The sequence below is a fragment of the Psittacula echo genome (assembly GCF_963264785.1).
Source record: "Psittacula echo genome assembly, chromosome: 7".
NCBI classification, from domain to species: Eukaryota; Metazoa; Chordata; class Aves; order Psittaciformes; family Psittacidae; genus Psittacula; species Psittacula echo.
The window spans coordinates 47,433,877-47,459,929 of NC_137740.1; the positions used below are offsets into that span (position 1 = coordinate 47,433,877).

A 26,053-nucleotide genomic window follows, 5' to 3' on the forward strand; every position below is an offset into this window, starting at 1 on the left:
ATTTACTTTGTGTCAGTTGGGGAGTGATTATCTGGTCCCACTGAGAGAAAAAAGGAGGAAAAAAAAATGGAAAGCATTTAGAAAGGCAAAAACCAGAGCCATTATACTCTCCGAGCAACACCAAAGGGGAGAAGGAGCGGGAGTCCTTTTTCTTAGTGAACTGAAGTTCCCCAAGTCATTATCAAACATCATGTCTTCAGCTCATTAGCGCCCTGTTGGAAAATTGTGTCAAATGACTGCATAATAAAGGCCTGAAAGTAGATTTGAGTGCTACTCTTAACTGCCTTCGCAAGCCAGAAAGCCTCATTGAGTGCTACCTAGGTTGATTTTTTGAGAGTGTCTGACACTAATGCTCCATTTTCTGTTTCCAGTTCCTTCCCCCATCATTGGCGATGGTACCAATCCCACAGTGCTTCTTGTTTCAGTGGCTGGCAGTGTTGTTCTTGTGGTCATTCTCATTGCAGCCTTTGTCATCAGCAGGAGGTAAGAACTTAAGCTTCACTAGCCCTCTCTTTCTTTCATGAGGGAGCTTTTTGTCTCCTCCAAACAAAGCTAAATTCTTTGATTAGCATCATAAACAGTACATTTGCATTACAAGCCTTCTCCCATGTAGCTTTGATCTTCTCAACATTAGGACCAAGCAGCATGTGATGTAATGGCAATAGTTCCAGCTCTATTTGTCCTTCAAATGCAAAGCTGGTTCCAATAACTGTCATTGAGTAGCAAGCCAGTTAGAGATCTGTCGTTAGTGTAATTTGAAGTTAAGTTTAACGGGTATGGGTACAGTAGATTTTCTTGGACTGACTCCTGATAGGGAATAAACAATTACACCATTGTGAACTAAGCCATCAGATGACAATTATTGTGGGTTTGGTGTTAGTCTGTATGAGTCTGCATTAGTCTTTTGGGTTAGTCCTCCCAGTGTGAGTGGGTATGACTATAAAACAGAAGCTACAGTCATTCAGCATCCTATGCAGTAACACAGCAGACTGGATCAATGGTTATTTCATCAGAGCAGGACCGTAATCTTCTCTGAAGTATTCTCCCAAATTCAACCCAAGCATCAGGAACAATCCTGCGAACACGAGGATAGTGTATCAGAAACATAGTGTGTTTCTGTCTTTACCTTTGTGTTTAGTCTCATTTAAAATGATCGCCATGATTTTGCTTCAGTGTAAAAGTGATAAAACTGGTTGTATCATTACTGCATCTGAAGCCTGCTATCTGAGGGATGCACATTTTGTCAGTCTCTGTTGATCATTTTAACGGTATCAGTCATAAATGTCCACAAATTCCTCTTGATTTGTTCTCTAAATTGTCTTAAAGGGCAGTTAAGTCACTATGATTGTAATATCTGGAAAGTAGGCATTCATTGCTATAGCTTTCTGTGGGTGTTAAACTCGGAGCCTCCATGCTGGCAAGAAGAAAGGAGAGCAGAATGCATGAAAATGTAATGCAGAGAGACAGGTTTATTAAAAGCCATTGCTAACAGAAAATAGCATCACTGAGCTTGATGACTTAATCTCCTCTCTGCTCTTATTGATCACTTTATTATTTAAGGTAGGATTGATAGCAGGATACATTGGATTTCTAATTATGAGTCGCCACCTTGGAGAATTGAGCCTGTCGAGCTGCTTTGAGATGATTCCTTTCACCCCTCCCCCTATAAAAAAAATGTCACTTCCCAAGGCTGATAAACACAGCTTGGTGATTAGCCCTCAATGGATCACTTTTTAGAAAATGAAATGTCAGCCCCTTGCCCTCATATTGATTCTCTTTAGTATCAGCCGTAAAGCTGTCAAAGGAAGGGCTGCCTGGAGCCAGGTAGCTGAAAGACTCACTGATGCAGGTGTATGCTCAGCCAGGTCTTCTCACCACTCAGGCTGTCTGTTCAGTTATCTCTGCCCACAAGTGTTCAACTTGGACAAAAACAAGACAAAGAGCAGGTGGGCAATAGGGACCAAAGGCTGGACCAGCCACTGGTGGGAGTGGTATCCTGGTGGCCATGGGTTCAGAGATGTCCCATAGCTCTGCACTGGTAGGTCTCAGAGGGGCCATGAAATGGGAAAGACATAGCAAGATGAATAGAATACTAGGACAGTGAAACTGGTCTGTGCATACTAATGCATGGTGCCTTGCTAATTAATGCCCTTCCTCAATACACAGCTCTCTAATAGCTGGAAGTAGCTCTCAATAAACAGAACCTACTTTAATATTCACTATTACTCTTAACGATGTTAACCACTTTACCAATGTAATTAGAAGTGTGGGCTTTGGGGATATTTCATGATTTTTTTACCCCAGCAGAAGCTAATAGCAAAATAATTATACTTTGTTCCAAAATGACTTCAGATAAGAAAAAGCTTTTCTGTCTATAGAGTCCCCATGAGGAGGTTTTGTAATCTAGCCATGACCTAAAAGTTATATTTGTACAATCAAACCTGTGCTTTGGCCTGCAGACATGGCCCTTCTACATCTGTGAGCCAAATGTGGGAACCGGGCATATTCTGCAGTCACTCGCTTTTGAGCCCTCGGTTATTACTACTAATTTAGCATTACATTTTTCAAGTCATTGCTCAAATCCAAAAATTCATCTTTACAACAGAATTTGTCAAAGGACTTTGCCTTCAGGCACCTCTAGCTGTTTGGTTCTGTCTTGCAACCACAGTGTTTCTGTTAACCTGAGAACTATTCTGCCTAAATGTTGGTTTAAACTTACTGAGGTTCAGATGAGCATATCCGTAGAGCAGAGTGCAGGAGGTGGCGTGAGTGTTTCTAAACCCTGCCCTGCAGGAACCACTGAGTGAAATTGCAGTATCTCAAATAGAGTTTTAAAGTATTTGGGAAAGTGTAAAACAGAAAGACCCACTTTCTGAAAGGACTTGGGGTAGAGTAAGATGGCCCTACAGAATCCTTGGTCATCTGAAAGTTTCTGTTAGAAATTCTTCCAGTTGATAGACTGGTTTGTCTTCTGCTCCATCTACAGCTGCATGCATTTGCTCACCTTTGCTGATGGTGTTGGATCTGGTGCTCCACCAGTCCGCTGCCTGAGCACCGCAGCACCCCAACCCCTCTTTTGTTTGGGGAGAAAGGGAGAGCAGTGCTGTGGCGCCAGGTCTATACTGTTTCACTTCAGTGCCTGCTAACACCCTCTGTTTCAGCCTCCTCTTCATCACCAGCCCCCACCTGTAAATTTGCCTGTGCCTCTGACCCCCATGGTTTCTGAAAGCTTCTCTGTTCTTTTCCTGAATGCCATCTATTTAATCGCCACCACCAAAATCCCTGTAATTACGGGGTTCAAGCCTGCGACAAAGGCTCCCTTCTGCCGCTCAGGTGAGCTGCCCCAAGAGGCAGCTCAAGCCCTGCATGTCCTGTGGTGCGGGGCTCCTGTGCTGCTCTCGGGACAATGGCACTCTGGAGCCTCCTGCCCCCAGCCAAGCAAGAGAGGTCAACAGGTGACACAGGGAGAAGTGGAAGTAGGTAGTTAGTTTGGAAGGTATTATTTAAGCTTAATAAGCTACAATTATATTGCTTGAACAGTAATCCCTTTGTTTCTCTTTGCTTTTTGCATGTCTTTGGGTTTTAGTGGGGGAAGGTTATTTTTTTATCTATTGTTAGGGTGATTGTACAGTCAAAAATAAGATAATAAGCATTTTTCCATACCTAAAATGCGTTCATGCAAAGACTGTGTTTCATGTTCCCCATCTGTGCCTGAACATTAATAAAATTATTTGAAGGAATCCTGCTTAAAATGCAGATAATTTTTGTTTTGTTTTCTACTTTTTTCTCTGAGAGAAGTTATATAATACTTGAAACAATCTCTGCAATCTCCTTAGCTGCCTTGGTCCCCTATGGCACTGGGTGAGATATGTGCTGCCTCTTACCTCTTCTTATTCAGTCAGTAACTGGGAGCAGAACATAGTCATTTTATTTACCTCAGCACTGTTATACCAGTGCTGTAAGTCCTCAGGCAAATAAATGGTTTAAATTGATGTTTGGATCCAGTGTGGTTTTTAATAATGCTTTTCTTGTGATTTGGAGCCATTTACGTTTAATTGACTTTCATCAAGAAAAAAACCTCCCAACCGTTTATGGTTGGATGGGTACCTGCTCTTTATGTCTGAACACAAGTGCTGTTGATGTTGTTGGGAGCTGTGAAGCTTGTTTCAGAGATCAGGTAACCTTCACATGTCAAACAGGATTTTATTTTTTTCCCCCTTCTCTTTCATGGTTAATTCATAGTGTTTATTACTGGCGTAGCATGTTTAACACCCAACACTGAAAGACTGTGAAGAGAAAGGCTGGGAAATGGCCTTTCAGCTGGCAGTGATGGGAAGCTGCCATTCCCTGAAGGCCAGGCACAGAGTGGGAAGTGAGATGCTTTTTGCTAATGGCACAAAGGTTTTGCTGACAGGAGGGGAATGATGAGACTCAGGAAGGTTTGCTGCAAGTGAGGCTCTCAGTCATGTGTTTTCTTCCTGTTATCTGTTAGGTTTTGACCCCTTTTAACTCATATCTGCTGATAGGTCTTTCACCCACTCCCATTTTCCTCCTCTACCCATTCACCATTTTCAGACTTCTAACCCAGTCTCACCCCAGTGTCCCTGGCAGGACTGGTCATCTCCTGCCCTACTTCAGGCAGCAGGTTGTACGTTTCAGGCAGTGCCATTCTTGCCTCCTGTGCTCCAGGCTTGGTTTCTCCTTCTGCTTTCCCTCATGTTGACTCTAGTCCAGACTTTTCTAATTAGCTAGCATGGGTCTGACATGCTGGGAGACTTGGACTTCCATAGGAATAGGCAAACTGAGGAGTAAGCAACAATAAGTGCTTCTCTTGGACAATGTCTGTTCTTATGTCTGGTTCTGAACTTTCGGTGAATGATGAGTAAAAGCCCACATCAAAGCTCTACATCTATATACCAGTAGATGCTGGGGAGCTTTAAATCCCGGTACACATTTGGCTGAGCTGACTCTTCAATATCTTCCCTAACAGACTAACTTCTTGTGTTAACTTTTCTTAATACCACTTATCCATTGAAGTTTAAAGCTGAATTAATTAAATACATAACTGGATACAATATCATGTGTGTAGGTGTAGAAATCGTGATCTGTAGAATTAACATACTATACTACATTATTGTCTCCAACTAGAGGGTTAGTAGAACAGCCCTGCCGTGAGTTGTTCTTTGTCCCCCATTCACTTACACAGTGATTAAGAGAATAAATAAAATGCTTGGGATTTGCATTATTTGGTGGTCAGGGTTTTTTTTTTTTTGCTGCCATCCTGATTTCTGTGTTAATAGACTTGTTTCCAGTTTTAAATATGCAGTTAAGTAAGTGTGCTGGTATTGGTATTTGCCTAATTGCGTTTGAAAATCAATCTACCAAAACACCTTTGTTGTAGCATTTAAATCCATATATGATAGGACTAAAAAGCAATTTGGCCCTTTTTCACACAGAGTTGCAAATATACATCTGAAGAAAAGGTAGCCAAAACACAGGCTTTCTTTTCTTTCTTTAAATGCCGAGATGCAAAATAGATCTGTGTTTTCCTTAATGCTTTGTTGATGCCAATAACACTTAGAGCAGTTTGAGGAGTCTCTCACCCCTCTGGTAAGTGTATGTTGTGTCATGGGCTGTTGTAGGGGAGCTGCTGAGCACAGGTCGTGGCAGGTGCAAATAGCTCAAGTCTCAGCAGGTCAAGAAGACTTAACTTGCCTCAAAGTGAGATACTTGGAACTCTAATGCTCTGTTTTGTTCCAACAGGCGCAGTAAGTACAGTAAGGCTAAGCAAGAGGCAGATGAGGAGAAACATTTGAACCAAGGTAAAAGGCAGTGGTGCTTGAGTTTTTTGATTTGGTTTGTAAAACATGTCTCATGTTCTGATGCTTGTGAAATAAGGGATGATACTCCTCTTGGGATAATATGTTTCTGTTTGCCTGTCTTACAAATATCCTTCAAAAATGCGTACTTTAGTAACAGGAAAAATAGGAGTATCTGGGTAAAAAGATCTGAGTGGGCAGACAGGACAAAGGTTCATCAAATTTTTCTGTTGTTCCTTTCCACTGAAAAACATCTGTTCCTGGCTAGTGATACCTGAGCTAGATTTTTTCCCACAATACTCTGCTAAAGCAGTTTTGGATGGGTTAGAGGCAATCCTGCAGGAAAGGGAATGTGAACGTTGCTGCCTTTTTTCCAGGACTGAATCCTACTATTATTTCCATCTCAGTCATCCAGGTACCAAACCTAGGACTGAAATTCAGAATTTCTTGGCTTCCAAAAAGGAAATGGGATGTGTTTTAGTCTCACAGGTCCGTAGACAGGCTACTGGCCTGTTAGGGATGGCAGTGATTTGTGAACCTCATTTATTGGCAAAAGCCTGATCCCTTACATCAGTATTAAATATTGATGTGAGGAAATATTAAGTGTTTACATTTTAAAAAATCACACTGGAGGAAAAATACATTAAGTCCTTCCTTCATCAGTCATTCCTGGCTTACAGTACATTTTTATTGTACACTCTCTTTGCTGTTGTATATCATTAAGGCTTCAGTCTCATATGTTCTGTGTTTAGCAGCATGTAGATCAGTGACTTCAGATAAAACATTTCTGCCTTGCAGGTGTTAGAACATATGTGGATCCTTTTACATATGAGGATCCAAACCAAGCTGTGAGGGAATTTGCCAAAGAAATTGATGCCTCCTGTATAAAGATTGAAAAAGTTATTGGTGTGGGTAAGTGCCAGAAGTTTGCCTTTTTTTTTTTTTTTTTTTCTGTAAATACGCATTTAAATTTGCTTTTAGAAAACTTGAGATCCTGTGATTTTTGTATGACAGTTCCCCCAAATGTACTGACATAACAGTTTGACAACACACAAGTGCGTGTTTCATGTTCATGACCATGGATTCTTGTGCCTTTTTCCTTAAGGGGAATTTGGTGAAGTATGCAGTGGACGTCTCAAAGTGCCAGGAAAAAGAGAGATCTGTGTTGCTATCAAGACTCTAAAAGCTGGTTACACTGATAAACAGAGGAGAGACTTCCTGAGTGAAGCCAGTATCATGGGACAATTTGACCACCCCAATATCATCCACTTGGAAGGTGTAGTTACTAAATGTAAGTAGGTCATTTTCATGACAAGGCCAATTTGGAAGTCACTGAGAAATTAAGTCTGTGATGGTGTGTGCTGGTTCTTTTTTTCTTTTTTGCCCTCTTTCCTGGGAAATGACAGATGGAACAGATCCACTGATAGCTAATAGGAGGAAATCAGTGCAGGACAAGTCATTAATCTTGTTGTCAGCTATAAATGGGTTTATGGCTTCAACTGATACTCCATCCGTAGGAAGCTTGTATGTGATTTTGTAGGGGAAATTAATACTGCAGGAGTTGCTTTTTTTCTTTTTCCTATGTCAAGCAGGCATCTTTCACATCTTCACTAGGCTGAGCTGATTGTTACAGGATAGGCAAAAGCAGATGGTGAGCAAAGAATTTAAAATGGTTGGGGGAAAAATACTAAAACAAAAATACAGAGTCATATGTTTAAGGTACAAAGCACAGATGTAAGGAGCAAGCCTTTGAAATGAAGTAGGCTATTTTAGTGTGAAACTTGCTTATTTGTTTTCTCTGAGTTACAGGTGTGATAATTCCACCCTGCAGAATATACCTGGCTGATCTTTTTGTTTGTTTGGTTGGGGTTTTTTTAAGTCTGTTAGCACGCACTGTGCCATGAACCCTGCCTTAGAAACAGAATGACAGTGCTTGCTATATGCTCTTGGTAGGCTAGAACTGAAAATACACCTGTGAGACGGATGTGCTTGAGTCTGACTTGATAAGGTGCCACTGCGATAGTGTAGTTATTGTCCCTACTCCAACTGCCCTACGTACCATGTTGGCAAAGCCTGGCACTAATGAGAAATCTTAAAAGACCATTTGAACGTAAAGGCTCATGCTCATGGTAGGAAAGAAAGCAGTCATCTTGTGAGCTGCTGTTAAAGGCTGGAATTTGTGAAGCTTACATTCTGCAGCTAGTGGTATGCATGATAAACATGAATGGAAGGTATTAATAGTGTGAGGAATTGAAATTAGACATGGATGCAAAGTTAAAAAGTAAAATACTAGTGTAAAGTATCTCCCATACAGGGTTGTCAAAGCCATCAATACCACTGAAAAGCCCTGCCCCTCTTGAATGTCAGTGGGAGCTGAATGCTTGCTCTGTCACTTGCGTTTTTAGAAGACTTACCCTTGTTCATTTGACCATCATTTACTGAGGGCTTCCTTCCAAACTAAAATTAAAAGATAATAGTCTGTTTGAATTTTTAAGGTCTGAGTCTTTCTTTGTGTTGCTGTTGTAATAAAGGGGTGGTGGTTGTGGTCAGGCCACTGTGTTTGCTATAGACTGTAATTTTTTTAGCACCCTTATAAAAGAAAGGCAACAGGGGAATCTTTGTGTTGAAATCCCATTGAGGCCAGAAGCCCCTGAGCTATTACAGCTCTGGCAGTTATAAATGACTATATGCATCTGTATAATGCAGTTGTCACTGAATTAAAATTATTTGAAATTTTCACCAAGGAGGTGGTGGCCTGACCCGAGAACATTTCGTTGCCTGGCTTGCAGTAAGTGATGCTTCTGCAGCAAGTCATCTTGGTTACCTCAGAGCTGGTGTGTTTGGTAAACAGGGCTACTTAAGAAGACATTTATCTCAATTTCTCCATAGGTTTTCTGAATGCTGTGATAAATGAATGTATTTAATAAACCGAAAATTAAAGTGTGAGATAAATAGTTGTGTAGATGGGAGCTGGGAGAAGCAGCAGAAACTCATGAATACATTATTGGCTGCTAGTCAAGTACTTTTAATAATTGACTCAGTGATGGTAACTTCTCTCTCTATCCCCCTCCCCTGCTAAAGAAGTGCCTGAGTAATGAAATTACATGTTAATGCACTGAAAGAGTCTCCCTTTCTTCCTTTCTACGTTGACATAGTATCTTTTGATTGAGGGAGGTTAATTAAAACTCATTTAGCTGTATTTGTTCAGTGGAAGGGTTCCGGTCACAGTTGCAAAGGATAAATGAGGATATATGCAGATTTGGTTGGAGTTTTTCTTTCTGCCAAAGAAGGCCTCCAAATGTGAGTTAAGGGGAGAACAATGTTTTATCACATCCCTTTCCTTAATGGCGCATATACTCATTCAAGGTTACTAAGCCCTTCATCCAGATCAGTGTAACTTATGCAATACCATCACTTCTCTGCTGCGCTCATGCAAATCAAAAGGGGTTCAGTTGCCAGATTGACATTTCACAGGCATACCAGTTTGCATGGGACCAAAACAGTAACAGTTTTGATATCAGTTGGGAAGGGAAGGAGAACCAGGAATAGTAAAAGGCCAGTGAAGAATAAGTTGTGACTGAAAAGGTGCAATAAGTAATGATGAGTGAAATAAGTAATGTATTGCACATGGATGTTGGCCTAAGTAAAATTATGTAAATTTTTCAGTACAGTCAGTCAATATAGAATATTGTTTTCTAATAATAAAAAGAAAACAAAACCAGATTACTTCAAAACTAGAAATCCCTGACAAATGAAAAGAAAAGCATCTTCGTGAAAAACACACTGAGGTAGAAATGATTAGGAGAACTTTCAATGCTGCAACATTTCATAGTAGGGTAATTTTCACATCTGGTTGTTCTGGAGCAGGTACTTGCTGGTGACAAACACAAAGAAAGGTTGAGTAGTTCTAATACCTCTGATGCTAAGACAGAATTGAGCTATCTGCAGTCTAGGTGACATGTCCACTGAACCCTTCTTTTCCCATAATGTTCTGTTACTCAGAGCTGCTCCAGGAAGTTCAAAAGCAGAGTTTCTCTGGGACCCCGTCTTTTATTTAGGAAGAAATTCTGTAGTTCCTGTAGCTAAAGCATAACTGGGAGGAAGGGTTGCCATCCCATCCTGGCACTCATCATCAGGTGCTCCCTTGGGTTCAGGTGGGCTTGACAGTGCTCATCTTGGGACCAGGCTTCTGCTACTTGTCCTCTGATAAAGTCAGTTATCTACAGCTCCCAATGCTTACTTTTAAAATGGAGATGATATTGGACCTTTTTCTGCAAATATCTATCTAGGTGCTGAATATCCAGCTTGATTTAGCCCCATGAAATAATTAGTGTTACTTATATGCACCTAAATGTTTTCGGTTTCAGTGTTGTATGACTTTGGAAAGCTCTTAAAGGCAACATCAAGCATTATTTACGTATTTGCTGTTATTTTACACAGGAGAGTGCCCGGAAAGCATCCCCATGTCAGAAACATTACATTGCATTTCTCTTCAGATTGCCCAGCTTGGCTTTCTGTATTGCAGCATGGAAAGCTGAGTGCTGCTGAAGCGCTATGCCTGTGTGACACAATTCATTGAATCATTTATCCTGTGGTTGACTTCATGAGGCAAATGGCTTTGGCTCATTTACAAATAACAAGAGACACTGAATACAAATTCAGGACATAAAGTTGAGAGGAACAGCCTGTATTTTTCATTCTTGAACCCAGTTGTCATGGAATACCTTGTAGCTGCTGACAGCTTCTAACTCGCCTAAAGCGTTGATCTTTTGAAAGAGGCAGAGACCAAAATATTCACAAATTCCATTTTGAAAGAGGAAGGCTTTCTAGTCTGCAAGCAATTTAATTACACTAAAGATATTTGTCAAGTTTGAACAGATCTTTATTTCTTAGCTCTCAATTATCAATTCATAAACTCCTTAGAGAACAGGAGCCACTTTAGTTAAAGACCTTGTCAATGAGCCAGCCAAAGGGTTAACCTTCCAGATGGGGCCCTTTGAATGTTTCTGTCCTATAATATTTCTTCTCTTGCTCCCCACAGCTGAGGCATAAGCTTGGTGCTTTTCAAATTAAATTAGATTGTGTAAGCCAGGTGTCTTGGCAGTAAAATCATGTGCAACCCATTTTTATCCCATTAACATCGGTGTTCATCAAGGAATTGTATTTTTCTTTCTGCGAACTCTAGGTAAACCGGTAATGATCATAACTGAGTACATGGAGAATGGCTCCTTGGATGCTTTCCTCAGGGTAGGTGATTTCTTCATAATAAGCTAAGGAGATTTTATACTGGGAGACATTTTCTGGTCTTCATTCTGAGTTGGTATTTTTTTGTAGAAAGATACTGAAAATTAAGCATTTTTAAAGGAGATTATGTTTGAACTTGGGAAATTTCTCTTTCCTGGTGTTGCTTCCTTCTATTGAAAACCAGAATAAATATAAAGTGGAAGAATATAGAATAAACATAATTTTTAAAATAGCAGGGTCTTAAATAATCCATGTTTAATGGAAACAGTTCTGATTTGCTCCATTTTTGAAAGCATTGCAATGCCATAGACTCATTAAAACCAGATTCATTGCAAACTGGATACTGCATCACTAGAAGCTGTGACAGAGCCTGAGTTTTTACTTTGCTGGTGAATTATAGACAGTAGTCAGGAGACTGAGGAAATAGCTTTGCATTTTATTTGAGAGAAGATGGGAATCCAGAGATATGCTTTTTGCCAATTTCAGCAACGGCAATAATGTAGCTTTTAGCTTGATGCTCTGTGATTTTCTTCCTCTCCCCATATGCAGAAGAATGATGGCAGATTTACAGTCATCCAGTTGGTGGGGATGCTTCGTGGCATTGGCTCAGGAATGAAGTATCTGTCTGACATGAGCTATGTGCATCGGGATCTAGCTGCTCGAAACATCCTAGTCAACAGCAACCTGGTCTGCAAAGTGTCTGACTTCGGCATGTCCCGGGTCCTGGAAGATGACCCTGAAGCAGCTTATACCACACGGGTAAGGAGGGAAAGAAAACGTCCAGTGGGTTTTCTTTCCTGCATATTGGTTTTGTCTGACTGTGTTTGAGGTGGCGATGGTTTGTTTAAAATAATCTCAGTCACAATGAAACCTATATCATGACCTAAAATAAACATTGGCCCAGACTCCATAGCTTGTATAAATTAATGTAGTGGTATTGGTACAACATCAGTGGCTACATCAGTATTTCTTTTGTGAGGATGTGACCCATGTATTCCTCTGGTTTCTTCAGTGTGCTGGAGTATATGACAGGAACCTGATGCCAGGAATTTGAGCTTAGGCTTCTATTCCTTCTGATATCTACAGACATGTATAATGATTTCCAAGTGGCTAGTCCCACTGAGGTTTGATACAGCAAGTGTATAAAGCCCCATAAGTCCATCTTTTCCCCATTGCAAAGCTAGTTATAAATTTGACCTAAATAATTTGGACTGGGAAAAGTGTGAAACCTGCATTCCCATTTTTTTATTTCTTTCCCATTTTATCTATATTTCAGCATCCCACTGTTAACTAATTTTGCTAAAGTAATTTTAGTATACTGCATGTGGAATAATACTAATGTAAGTACCTCTGGCCACAAAACAACATCCTGACTATTACCAGCCTTTCTACCAATACCTCTGTAATTAACATGCACATGAAGTAAAAAAAAAAGTCAGAGTTTATAAAGTCTCCTTTTTTAATTGCTTATTTTTTTGAGTTTTAAATATCTGCCATTCTCCATCTGTTCTCCCTAGTGCAGGGTTTGTTTGCAGCACTCAGATTTTGCAGTTTAATCCCAACACTCATGCTTTAATGGATTCACAGTTCATTACAGGGAAGGATAGACTCCTGTAGTATTAAATGCTGGCCAGCCTTGGTATTTCTCACTCATAAGAGTGGCAAGCAGAAAAAGCAGAAGTCTGAAAAGCTGTATTCAGGGAAATCAAAGTTTAGACGAACACACAAGGGCAAGACAGAAATGACTGAAAAGCTTCCCTTTGAATTTAGTGAGTGGAGATATAGTTATTATGTTTGCTCTGGAGAGTAAACTACAGGGAATCAATGACATTTACTTTACAGTGCATTGTCTTCATTTGGTATCAGTAATGAAGGATCAGGAAAATTTGGATGAACTCCACTGTACTTGAGCAGCCAAGTAAAAAGAGCTTATTGACAATTTTTAGAATGACAACCACGTATAAGCAATGTCCGTGCATCTGTGTCTGAAAGGAGGAATAGATTTTTTTCATAAGTAGAAACGGTGCAATAAAATGCAATTTTTAGAGTGTCTTTTTTTAAGAGATGGTGTGTTCTGCCCCCCATTAGTAGTTTAACTCATTAAAGTGAGAGCATCTTATAGCCACACAAGGCAATACTGCTTCAGCCTGATTCACCAAGGGCCTGATGCTAAGGGCAAAGAAGACATGAGAAGGACCCTTTTTCATTTCACTTGGCTTTGGAACAAGTCCATATTAAACACTTGAGAGAGATATTAGAACAATAAGCCATTGAGTATGCACAGGCTGCATTTAGTTATGGATAAAAACTATCTAGAAGATTGCTGAGAAAAAACCTACCAAAATAAACTTAATCAAAAAAGCATAAAAGCAAATGAAAGAACCTTAAAACCTTTGTTCAGTTTAAGTCGGTTCCCAGATGGAACTGCAGGAAACCAAAAGCTCAATTGAAAACACCTTGCATATTAGCATAAACAAAAGGAGAAATCTCTGGCCTGTGATCACTCAGCTAAGGCAAAATCAGATAAACAGGATAGAGTGAGTTGCTTTTAAAACAGTGCAGGACCTCAGTGGCCCAAATCAGATGCCCAAGTGTTTTTATTTGTTTAAAAAGAAGTATCGCAATGAGAGACTGCTCTCTCCAACAGGTATTAAAAGCAGCCTTGTGCCATGGTCTGGTGTTGAGCTCCTCCCATGGGGACTGGGAGAGCCCAGAGGCTTGCTTGCTCTCTCATGTCTCTGGTACAAGTTGGGATATTGCCCATGGGAAACACCACAGTATTCATAAATCTTCCTAGTTTATCCTCTCTTTATTTTACCTTTTTGAAAACTAAAACGTTTATAATCCCATTTTTCTGAAACAGGCCAAACAGGTCAGACAGGCAAGCAAGGAAATAGTAATTAACAGCCAGCATGTACTTATTTGTTTTGTCAACTAAATCTCTAATATATACTTTGTAAAACCCCTGGCTTGTTCTCATGCTTCATCATAGCCCTAAGCAGAGATCTCTTAGAAGGCTGATAAAAATACATTTAACAATTTACTGGTTCGCCTCCTTGTGACTAAAGAAAACAGATGGGCAGCATTGCCTCCTGGTTGGATCTGACAGTTTTATGGCAAGAAGAATTAAAAGTTGACGCCTTTTCAAGAAGGATTCTGGAACTGCGTACAGAAAACCATTTTGTGTTCTTAATGGCAGCGTAGAACTGTGTCAGGCCCACGCTTTACTGTGTCACTGACTCACTAGCCCGCGGTTTCTTTTATTTGTGACAGGGTGGCAAGATTCCCATCAGGTGGACTGCACCAGAGGCAATTGCCTACCGTAAATTTACATCAGCTAGTGATGTTTGGAGCTATGGCATCGTCATGTGGGAAGTGATGTCCTACGGAGAAAGACCTTACTGGGATATGTCCAATCAAGATGTGAGTCTCCTCCTGAGCTTCCTCTTCTTTTTCTCTCCCTTTCCCCCCATGCCTTCATCTTTGTCCTTAGATGTCTGCTGATGTGTTTCAACTGCTATATGGTTATAAGACATTTACTCCAGGCTTTTAGAAGGATATAATTAGTGGTAGATTCCTGTTTTCTCAGGGAACTTCTCTGGAGCTGAGACTTCCTTGAATATTTCAAGCCTGTCTATGGTCAGGAAATGGGGAATTCTTAAGTTAGGGTCTGTAACTTATGCGTCTCTCTTTTCTCCTTTTTTTTTTTCTTTTTTTTTTAATATATATTAGGAAAAATATTACAAGCAATTGAAGTGAAAAAGAAGAATAAAGAAAAAGGAGACAAATATATTTAAACACCCAGATCTTAATACTGCCAAGAGAGGGAAGATTTGAATGTTGATATTAAATCTCAACTTTATTGAAAGTCTTTAAGAAAAACCACTTTAATTTAATGGGGCTTCCTATTAGTAGTTAATTCTTCAAGCCCCAGTGCACTTGTAATTTCTTCCAGATGATTTTATTTCTTGTAGGATATCTAAAACAACACATATGAAATCCAATTCTGATTATCAGTCAGAGCATCCTTGTGACAATTGCATAGCTGCCCCTTGAGGACATTAAAAAGCAGCTTTCCTAAATGACCATTCTTAAATTATGCATGTCCTGTTTAACCGTACCATCTGGACTACTTCAGTGTATTCCAAGGGGGAGCATGCACAATGGCTGCTATTCTAGAAGAGTATTTAATAATAATGCTAATAAGAGCTTTTGCTAATAGAATTTTTATTAAATGAAAAAAAAAAATAAATCCCAGTGAAAATGAGGCATAGATTATCCATAATTCTTTTCCCAGGGGATCTAGAAACATACAAAGGAAGAAGAAAATGTTAATCTGAATATATGGTCATGGGAGTGGTTAAGTCATTTTACAAGTCATCTGCTTTCTTATGCGGAGCTGAACATTTTCAAAGAGTGTCTAGATGAGGATGGCATTTAATCTAAATGGAGGATATAATTTTAGTTTCCTTCTGATGTGAAATGTCTCTTCTGGCATCCAGTCTTGCCTTCCTTTGCTAACAGGAAGTCATCAAGATTTAGCAAGAAAATAAAACACCAGATGTGTCTCAGTTAGGCATGTCTACACTGCATAGTGGAGCTCAATACAACAAACACACAGCTAGCATATTAGGCTGGTATACACTGCTAACATGTGGTGCTACACCATGTTGAAAAGCTGGCTTGAACAGAACAGTGGAAGCCAGTATTACTGTCTTTGCATCCTATTTTTTAATACATGTCATAGACATACCATTTTTTTTCTTTTTAATGATGTTGAGAGCGGTGTTATTCGCAACAAAGCAGAAGTGAATTCCAAATTATTCTGTGTCTGTTGAATCAAGAGAAATCAAAACGATCTTTATGCTTTCTGGAGTAGTGCAAGCCACTTTGTAGTCACTGAATAGCTGCTGTTAGTACAAGCATATCCCTCACCCTGTCCTCCCAGTGGAATTTAGCCACTAATTGGACAAGAGCAGAACAAGGGAATTTAGTGCAATTCAGTGTCATGGTGAATCCTGCTAGCAAAGTCATATCGATTAATTAAAAACTGAAGGCTTCTGGGTCATACCAGAATTGAGTCCTGGTCACATCCCATTCTCCTGAGAGGGCTAAGAAGCCATTAAAGTACTGAGCTCTGGAGCCCTTTTCAGAGGGTTTGAAATTGCTTCAGCTTGTGAGTTTTTCTGGTTTCTATTAAGTATGAATTACATACTTGAGTTGCTGCGTTGGACTTCTGAACATTCTTGATAAAGCTGCACAAAAGGGCTCCCATCTCTGCATTTCTTGGCTCAGAGCATAAAGTGGTGAGAAAACATGTCCAAGGCCTGTATTCCCAACAGAGAGGAGGGGGACAAGGGGTTGATCTGCTGTGTCCTAAAAGCGATGGGGAAAACTTCATCTTCAATATATGGCACCCAGAACTGTTGCTTCTCCAATCCTCTGTCCAATAAAGATAGTTGCTTAATTCTAACCTGGGCTATTTTGTCATCTGTGTATCCCGTGTGCTTTCTTGTAAAACATTGCCCTGCTGTGTGTCTGTTTTGGATGCTGTACCCTTTTAGTTTTGAATTGCTGAGGAGAATCAACAGTTTTGAGACCACCAACTGCCTGAGCCTGAGTGCCATTTTCCGTGTTGTTTCACTTAATTGTGGATTTGTTTCCATACTTTGGATTGCCCTAGGATAAATGATACTCAGCTGGTAGATTTGAGTAGTGTCTGATGTTCTCTAATGTCTTCCTAATTGTGCCATTTATAGGTTATTAAAGCCATTGAAGAAGGATATCGGCTGCCACCCCCAATGGACTGCCCCATTGCTCTCCATCAGCTGATGTTAGACTGCTGGCAGAAGGAGCGCAGTGACAGGCCTAAATTTGGACAGATTGTCAACATGCTGGACAAACTCATCCGCAACCCCAACAGCCTGAAGAGAACAGGCAGCGAGAGCTCCAGGTCAGCTGTGCTTTTGTAATGGAGATGTACGAGGGAGCATAGTGGAAATGACAGGCAAAGCTGCATGTCACCTAAACCTCTGTGCTGGGCTTAAAAGTCTGCTCTGTGGCTCTGCAGAGCCTGACTGCACAGCAGACATTGCACTGTGCAAGAGGGCAGAGGGGTCGTGCTGGCACCCTGCTGAACCCCACTGGGTATCCCCAACCCTCCTAGCTCTGTGAGAAGGAAAATGGAATGAGCAGAGCTCTTCCTGTATCACACCAGGTTCAGAGAATAGTATTAAACAAAAGTTCTGATGCAGGCAAGCTCAGTTTGAAGACGAAGTTGGCTGCATCTTTTCCCTCTCCCCCCTAGTGAAGGGGCTTGGAAGGGTAGCCTGAATGCAGTGTAGCTGACAGGAGTGCTGTGGTTTTCTGCAGGAAAAGTACATCGTCAAGTTTTATAAACCCTAGATTTGTGTAGGATTTGCAAATGAGCATTACGGCATTACAGCCAAAGCCTTACGGGCATTGGGAAGGTGTGGATTAATTTTTATGTGAATTTGAATTTAATTTTGTGGAAAGCCAGTTTCATGTCTCCACCGATCCCGGATTACATTGGTGTTTTGTTTTGTTTGCTAAGCACAGTATACCTGCTACGTGCGAAAGAAGTGCAGTAGGAAGGAAACTCCCAGAGTTGTAGGGTAAAACCAAAATATCTTTGTTGAGACAGATCAGCAGTTTGTTTAAGCTGGTGAAACACTGCTGAGGTAATAGGAGCTTGGCTAATTTACGCCAGGTTTGTTCTATTTTTTTCAAATGCCTTTGCTTTGTCAGGTAGATTTACTTGCAGCAAATATGGAAAAAAGCTTGAAAGAAAAGAAACAAGAGGAAGATAATGGGAAAATATTTTTCAGTAGAAGGGAAAATATAAAAATATCCACAGGGCAATACAAGGTTAAGTTTCTTGAATCAGTGAAGGAGTAACACAAGTTCTGCTTTAGCCTCCAACAGAACAACTTCCTGGAAAAAGCTGGTTTTGTTTTTAAACTTGTAGATCCCTTTGTGAATTTTCCTTACAATGTAGAATATCAGAAGAGGGACTATTAACCCTGTGAGAACCTCTGTCACCACATTATCTCCAGATTGCCCTAACTGCATTGGTAGCCTGGCAAAAATGTATCCACCCTTGAGACTTAAATAATTTACATGGTGAGAATCACAATATGATCTGCTGTGATAATTTGATTTGAGAATCACAGCATGATATCCTCCATTTTGCTTTCTTTCCAATTTACAGGTGCTCTTTGAAAATACATAGATTTTACAAAAAATAATAGCCTGTTCAAGATCATTTCATGTTCATGGCTATTTATAGATCTTTATTTTTCTTCTCATTGGAATATGAATTTCAAATATACATATACCATTATTAATATACAATTTTATGTGAGGAGCATAATTGCATATAATTAGGTTGCCATCACTGGTCTTGTGTTAGATAGCACTTTAAAAAACTTGTACGAAGTAGTACCAGCATGTACTGGGTGCCTTAGGCAAGACATAACTATGCTATTGCACATATAATCTTTGATAATGTGCATTTTCAAATAAATTGCTAAATTATATTTGTTTTGGTTAGATAGATAGTAATTTATAATGGTTTAATGAAACTGTGATTTACAATAGATGTGGAATAATGAGATACTAAGAAGCCAGTTTGGTAAAAATAATTATTCATAAATCTGTGCAAGGGAAAATAAGAAGCACGTTCCACAGTGCAAACAAAGATCAAAGCTTGCATGATTCCCGCCACTTCTGGCACACGCACTGGTCAGGAATGGATTGATTAAAGAGGGGATTAACTCCCTGCTGTCCTGAGTTTGATTGAATGCCCTGAGCTTGCCTGCAAACCTGACTGGAAACAGGATTTATCTGAACCTGCCTTGAGTTTTGCCTCCAAACCAGTCTGGCAGGTTGTGAGCTCCCAGTTCCTTTGCACATACTTCAGTAGTGTTTCTATAGTTGCCGAGCTGAGGTCCGACACATGCAGGATTGGCAAGGTCTTGCATTGCTGCCTGTGAGATACAGACCCAGTAGGCTTAATGCCTTCCAGCATTGCCGTCTTCTTTGTTTTTTGAAGTAAAAGCATTTTCTATAAACTGTTGTATCTGAGGTGGAAATTGTAAGTGACTTTGTGGTTCAAATTGAACACTGAAAGCAAAAATAGAAACCTAAGGTCAAATTCATTCTTAGAAAAATTTGGCCTATTACTTTGCATTTTGTGAAGTTTCTTGCATTGATGTACGTTGCTGTGTAGAGAACCACCAGTTTCACTAAGCACAATGTCTTGTCCTTACTTTCTCTAATTGTTGAGGATAATTGTTTCAGAAACCAAACTCTTTTTTTTGCGATTCATGGTCCAGTTGACACCATTTCTCTGTCCTTTCACTGTTTGGCATCCAGACCTAGCACAGCCCTGCTGGATCCCAGCTCCCCTGAGTTCTCAGCAGTTGTTTCTGTCAGTGACTGGCTCCAAGCCATTAAAATGGAGAGATACAAGGATAACTTCACAGCTGCTGGCTATACCACCCTAGAGGCTGTGGTGCATATGAACCAGGAGTAAGTACTCAATGATATAATAAAAAAAAACTGGTAAATCTGGATTTAATCAACCTCTTTTCCTTTGTGCTGCATATCATTACACTCATTAAAGGAATGGAATGCCTTTCATTTGGATGGAGAATAACTTTAAAATGCCTCCATAATGCCCTCACTTATTTAATTAAACATTTCTGTACATCTGCCTTGCTTTTGCTATGTTGCTTGTGGTTGACTCTTAATATTCTTCTCTGCACCAGCATCTTATCCACAGTTCTCAGCCCCTTGCTTCTCTTGCTTTCCACAGTGACCTGGCGAGGATTGGGATCACTGCCGTCACGCACCAAAACAAGGTATTGAGCAGCGTTCAAGCAATGCGCACCCAAATGCAACAGATGCACGGCAGGATGGTCCCCGTCTGAGCCAGTACTGAATAAACTCAAAACTCTTGAAATTAGTTTACCTCATCCATGCACTTTAATTGAAGAACTGCACTTTTTTTACTTCGTCTCCTCGCCCCTCGAAATAAAGATCTGCAGTATTGCTTGATGTACAGATTGCGGAAACCAAGCGTGTGTGTTGGGAGGAGAGCCTCCAGAAATGACAAGCCGTCATTTTAAACCAGACCTGGAACAAATTGTTTCTTGGAACATACTTCTCTGTTGATCAACGATATGTAAAATACATGTATCTATATAAATACAAAGTCACATTCAAGTTTTGATGCTATGTTTGCTGCCAGATACTGTGCTTAAAAAACAAAAACAAAATTACTTTCCTTCTCCCTGTGACCTGTAGGATTACAACCATAGTGTTTTATTTGTGGGTGAAACCACCATTGTGCATCTTTCACTGGAATGAAGAATCTGCCCTAGGATATTTTTTGCAGACTTGATGCATCACTAATACCTTGCAGAAACCTCAGTGAGAGTATCATTGGGCTAATCAGTGCCTGCCGATTAGTGATCTACTCATTTATGGGCTTGAGACATGAAATGGCCCATCTCGTGGATTACTGGGCAAAACTGGACTTTTGGGGAGTTTATTGGCTGTTGTTGTGCCGTGCTGAAGCCTACCACTTAGAGACATTTTGTGAAGATCTTGCCAGTAGTCAGCTGTGACAATCGTGGCTGTGGAGCTTTCAGACCTTTTTTCTCTTTCAAGAAGCAATTCTCTTTGCCACATGAAGAAGGTCAGTGGAAGTACAGTGTACAACATGTTCATGGTGCTTTCTTTCTTAAACTGTGCTAGGATTTCATCACTGTTGAGTTAAAAAAAAAAAAGAAAAAGTGCTGTGGTATGTATTATTTGGGGTTCCCAACTAGTTTGTATGAACCTGTGCTGGTTTCCCAAACTAATTGCTTAGTGTTTCCCATTGTTTGCTCTATTTGATGACAGTGAAAATTGCACTTTTTCGAAACCTGGTCTTGCTTTCAAGCTGTTGCGTGTTAGGATGTGCAGACAAGGTGTAGGAGTGCATCTTGGGGCTCACCCAGTTCAGTGCTAAGAGCTTGATCCCACTTTGCACTAAAAGCAACAGGGATGCTCTTACATTTTTTGGGTGGAAAATCCCATGCATAGATTGTATAGAAAGTAAGAATAACCTTTTAAAGTAGAGATACTCATAAATGCACCAAAGATCCAAGGACTTTTCCTGCCCTCTCATGAAAAACAGTAGAGCCAATATTTATGTTTTAGAAAAATCGGTTTCTGTTGCTGTCTCAGTGGTTTTATGGGAGGGAGAGCAGAAGGAAACGGGCTTATGCATGCAGCCTTCCTGGTTTTGCATAGTTTGGGTGTTGGGCATGGTGATAGTGCTATGTTAAGCAGCAGTGTTATGCTTCACACACGGTGATGCAGTCTCACCAGCTGTGGGAACCAAATTCACTTTTGAAATCATCCCCATACGTTGGATTATCAAGGCAGCTGTGGGTGTGAGTGCCAGGTTAGGCTGCATGGCTAAGGTCTAAGGGCCTCTCCTTAAGTATGGCGAACAGGCTGGAGCATGACCTGATTGAAAAGCTGCCCTCCAACTCCTACAAGAAACAGATGGAAAGTTGCATGAGTGAAGGCATCTCCTAGGTTGCTAGGTGGAGGTGACTGCTGTAGGAATGTGGTTGTCCTCATTAGGTCACTCAGGATAAAGCTTTATCTGGTAAAGCTCTGAACACATTTAAGCTTGAATTTTATTTATATTAAAGATTTTATTGCTCTTTTTGAACAGAGTATATAGATTAGATTCCTTTTAAAGTCCTTTCAAGTGATGAGATGACCTTAGAAAAGAGGCAGAATCAGGCCCACTTGTACTGGGTAGGAGGAGGATTTTAATGACACATCCTCTAGAATAAACGTTGTGTTTTAGCTGCGCCAGGCACAATGTCAGAAAGGTGAGATTTGTTTTGATGGCTCTAAGGCTGGTTCTTTGGTCTGTAATAGTTTTGTCACACTCTGCACCTGACAGCAAATTCAGAAATTATTTAGTAACTTTGTATGTCAAGGGTTTTTAATAATTGCATTTATTCTAGATCCAAAACAGCTTACTCACTTGGACAAGTCACACTTACTATATCATCACTCACATCACTTTTTGTCACTTTGAACAATAACTTGCTGATTTCAACCACTAACTCTCCCTCACCCCCAAATTTCTCAGAGAACAACTTGTTCAGAATACGGGATGCTAAATTTGCATCCTGTCAAGTCATGACAGCTTAGTAAAAACGGTTCTGCAGTATTACTGATGAAAGCTTTTCAATTTCAAAGAAAAAAAAAAAAACAAACTTAAAAAAACTACTTAAACCAGCATGTTTTAATGTCATTTTGCCAGGCAAGGTGAGAAGTGGTTACTCATTTTAAAGACCTGACACTTGTACTTCCAGCAGCAAAAATTCTGTTGCTTCTTAAGTGCAGAGATACTTTCAGTTTCCTCTTGCTGTAAATCTGTTGCATTCTGTTGAGATTTTGTTTTTACGTAAAAACAAAATGCACCCAATTTTCTGGCCAGATTGTAAAATTGCTTTCTTGGGGTTTAGTAACTGGAATTTAAAACGCTCCAGTATTTTCCACACAAAATGGAAAACTGTGTCCCTATAGAATGAAAACTGTGAAGGCAGCTGAGATGCTGAGTTTTCACAACTGCCATTGATGGTTGTGTTCCCTGTGATAAAACACAGCCAATGAGGGGGCATCCACTTCAATGCGATTTTAGCTGGAGGAGAGCAGATTAAAACAAAACATGTGGCACTGTGGAAGGAAACAGTGTGAGGGAAAGTAAAGGGGCAAGGAAGGCAAAAGGTTCTCACCATCTGAGAACTGATGGCTGTATTTATCTTGCTTGCCCAAGATGGGTGAACTAGCCCGTGTGGCAATGCTCTGCATCCACCTGCATTTGCCTTTCTGCCACCCTTTCGTGTGAATATTGCATCTCTTGATACTTAGTCCTCTGTCCTTTAGGAAATCCTTCTCCCCTTTATAGGAAGAGGTTTTATTCCATGAACCTGCTGCCAGGTCACCTCTTCACCAGGGCAGAGATGAGTTCAGCTCTTTAACTTTGATGTGAATCAGCAATTGCAGCAGCCAAGGAACAGCAGTGCTTCATCTAGAAAATCTAAGAGGAGGCATTCAGGCAGGTCTGCCCATCCGTCTTGTTGCATGTTTAATATATTTGTGTTTTCTTTTTGTGCAGGGCAATTAGATTTTGCTTTCACGTCCTTATAGCCTGTCCTATTGATCATATTGACCACGGAGAAACATAGACTAGCCTTCTGGATCTACAGTTGCATCTTCCGTAGCACTGATTCTGGAGAACAAATGCTGAACAGTCACCAGTCGCTGAAGAGAGCGTGACTTTTACTTTCTCTTTTTTTTTCATATGCCACCCACTCCAGGTTTTTTTCTACATTGAGAGCTAACTAACTCATTAAGACTCAGCACCCAGTTGTCACTTGAGGAATGTACTGTGTCAAAGCCCTGCAGACTTCTGGATGTTTTGGGGGTTTTTTTCCCTCTCCTTTTGCTTTCTCTTCCTACCTTTGGTTTTATTTATATATTTTGTTATTTTCTCTCCTCATCCCCCTGGCTGTCACTGCTGCATCTCCAATGGATGCAGATGACGGAGCACTACACATCTTACCATGGACACCAGACTAGGTGCCGCAGCAAAGAACCCAGTTCCTGTGAGCTGCCCATATCCATTGCTGAAGTGACATTTTACACAGAACGTGCCATTGCAGTGATATAAATATATTTTTTTTCCTTGAATGGATAATGGATTAGTATCTCCTCTGAAAGGCGCGTATGTGTGCTTGTGTGCATGTTTGTGTGCGAGTCACCTCCTGTGTAGAACTGCCTGTGAATGTGCCGAAAACATCTCTGGAGGTGCAGGAGTCCCCTGTCACAAGAGAGCAGGCCAATAGCTGGTGTCTGCCATAGTAGCGAGAATACACACATTAAAAAGATGTTTAAATTTCTCTATCTACAAGTGTATTTTTTAGCTGCCCCACTAACCTTAATGGGTAGTTCTACAGCCTGAAACAGGCAATTTCAAGTTAGTTTTGGAGTTACGGATTACGGGCTCCATAAGGGTGCTAAAGATATTCTTAAGTGTTGTTTATTTGTATTTAATGCCCTGTTCGTGATCAAAACTGACCAGTTTCTCAATGGCAAGGTGATGGAGGCAACACCTGCATATCCATCCACTGGTAACCCTGAACCAGACTCTTAAGTAGCCTTTTTGATCTGCAGAAATAGGATTTTAAAGACTTATTGAATGCGAACAAATATACGCAGTTCTTCAGTTCACAGAAGGACCTTGCTCTGTGTGCAAGCTGTGAAAACTTGTAATAATCAAAAGAATTCATTTGCTCTCAGCAAAGTTAAAGAACAATAATGCAACAAGACTTTGAAGGTTACAGTAGTTAGCAAGAGAGTTGTGAAATGTGTCCTGTTCCTCTTGCGGGTGATGAAGAGCTGGTGAAGTGCAGTAGAAGGCACTCTTTCTTTCGCAGCCTGAGACTAGTGCTGCAATTTACTGGTACTACCTAGGAAAGCTTTCTGTGTTTGGAGAATTCACTGTCAATGTAAGGTAGCTTGAGAAGAGCTGTGCCCAAGAGCCCAGGAAACATTACAGCCACTAGGGATTTGGAGCAGGGCAGGTGATGCTCCCCACTTGCTTCCTGGCCATGGGGGACTAGCATCTGCCATGGTACCTGGTGCAGCACAGCCAGCTGCCATGGGACAGGGGTTCACTCCAGCAGACATGGGGGAGGCTGGATCCGCTGTGTTAAAAGTGGGTGCAGCCTTGACCAGAGCCATAAAGTGGTGTCCCAAAGTCGCTCCAGCTTTCTGCTCTTTTCCTTCCTCATGGACCCTCCGAGCTCACTGGTAACCGTACTTACGCCTGCAGGGTCATGGAAGGGAAGTGAGGCGGCTGCGCTGTCAGGCAGAGGGTACGGTCTGGGTGCCAGGAAGTGCCAGCTATGCCGCTCAGCATGGCCCATGGCAGACTGCTCCAGAGGGAGCTGGGGACGAAACTGCTTCCCTTGGCGGGGAGGAGAGGTCAGCACCAGGACTGTCTCACATGAGAAGCCTCTGTTTGTTCAGAAATTGTCCTGCTTGCACACCACTGGTTGATGTTTGTCCGGGTTTCTTGCTGTACCAATTTTGTGATGGATCTTATGTATTAAAAATGTATATGTAAAAAATACAAGAAGCTGGTAAGTAACCAGTAAATGGGACTTAAAAAGCAGTATTTTTCTTTTATGTGACATTTTCATAACCAGAAAAAAAAAATCTGAAATACTAATCAGACAAGTAAAAAGAGAGTGCATTTATTTTTTTGTATCACTGCAAGTATGTTGGAATATGCAAGGACTGTGGTTATAATTAGAATGTATGAGGCATATTATAATTTAGTTCATACTGAAAAAATCTAACAGCATTTCTTTGTTTGTGCATTTGAACGATCTCTGGGTTAGATATATAGATTTTTCTATTTTGTTTTAATTTGTAATTTCCCCTCCCCCCTCCATGAATTTTAGGTACACATAACTTATGTCATTTATTTATGGTCTTTTATACCTAGTTTGTAAAATTGTAAAATAGCAAACAATGCAAACATTTGCATTTGAAAATAATAAAGTAGTTGCTGTACAAACCTGAAATGGACTGTCTCTAGTTATTGCACTTTTTGTAATTTAGTGTTTATCAAGAACAGATACAAATACAGAACTTGGAGTAATAATCCTGGTGTTTGCCCCAAAGGGATTGATTCTCTTCGGTGGATTTCACAGGAACACACTCCCAAAGGACGTTTAAACTACGTAAGTCCCGCGCGTACGTTAAAGCACGTTACTTTTGCTTGTTACCATCTGGATTGTGTTGTGTGCCAAATATTTGTAATGTGGGAAGGATGCTGCAGTCAGGCTGACCTTGTGAATGATCTCAGTGCTTTTTCCTTG

At 40.5% G+C, this 26,053-nt stretch overlaps 1 protein-coding gene across 1 annotated transcript in view; it reads left to right on the forward strand.

Annotated features, from left to right (window-relative positions):
- Positions 1 to 20,017, forward strand: part of EPHA4 (EPH receptor A4) — a gene marked incomplete at both ends in the record, with an annotated part of 102,102 nt that extends 82,085 nt beyond the window's left edge. The window contains 10 exons of the mRNA XM_080622595.1: positions 372 to 483; positions 5,764 to 5,822; positions 6,618 to 6,731; positions 6,925 to 7,110; positions 11,005 to 11,066; positions 11,613 to 11,822; positions 14,337 to 14,486; positions 16,823 to 17,016; positions 19,461 to 19,616; positions 19,903 to 20,017. Coding sequence (XP_080478721.1) covers positions 372 to 483; positions 5,764 to 5,822; positions 6,618 to 6,731; positions 6,925 to 7,110; positions 11,005 to 11,066; positions 11,613 to 11,822; positions 14,337 to 14,486; positions 16,823 to 17,016; positions 19,461 to 19,616; positions 19,903 to 20,017 — 1,358 coding nt within the window. The remainder of the gene's footprint in view (positions 1 to 371; positions 484 to 5,763; positions 5,823 to 6,617; positions 6,732 to 6,924; positions 7,111 to 11,004; positions 11,067 to 11,612; positions 11,823 to 14,336; positions 14,487 to 16,822; positions 17,017 to 19,460; positions 19,617 to 19,902) is intronic.
- Positions 20,018 to 26,053: the final 6,036 nt, after the last annotated feature.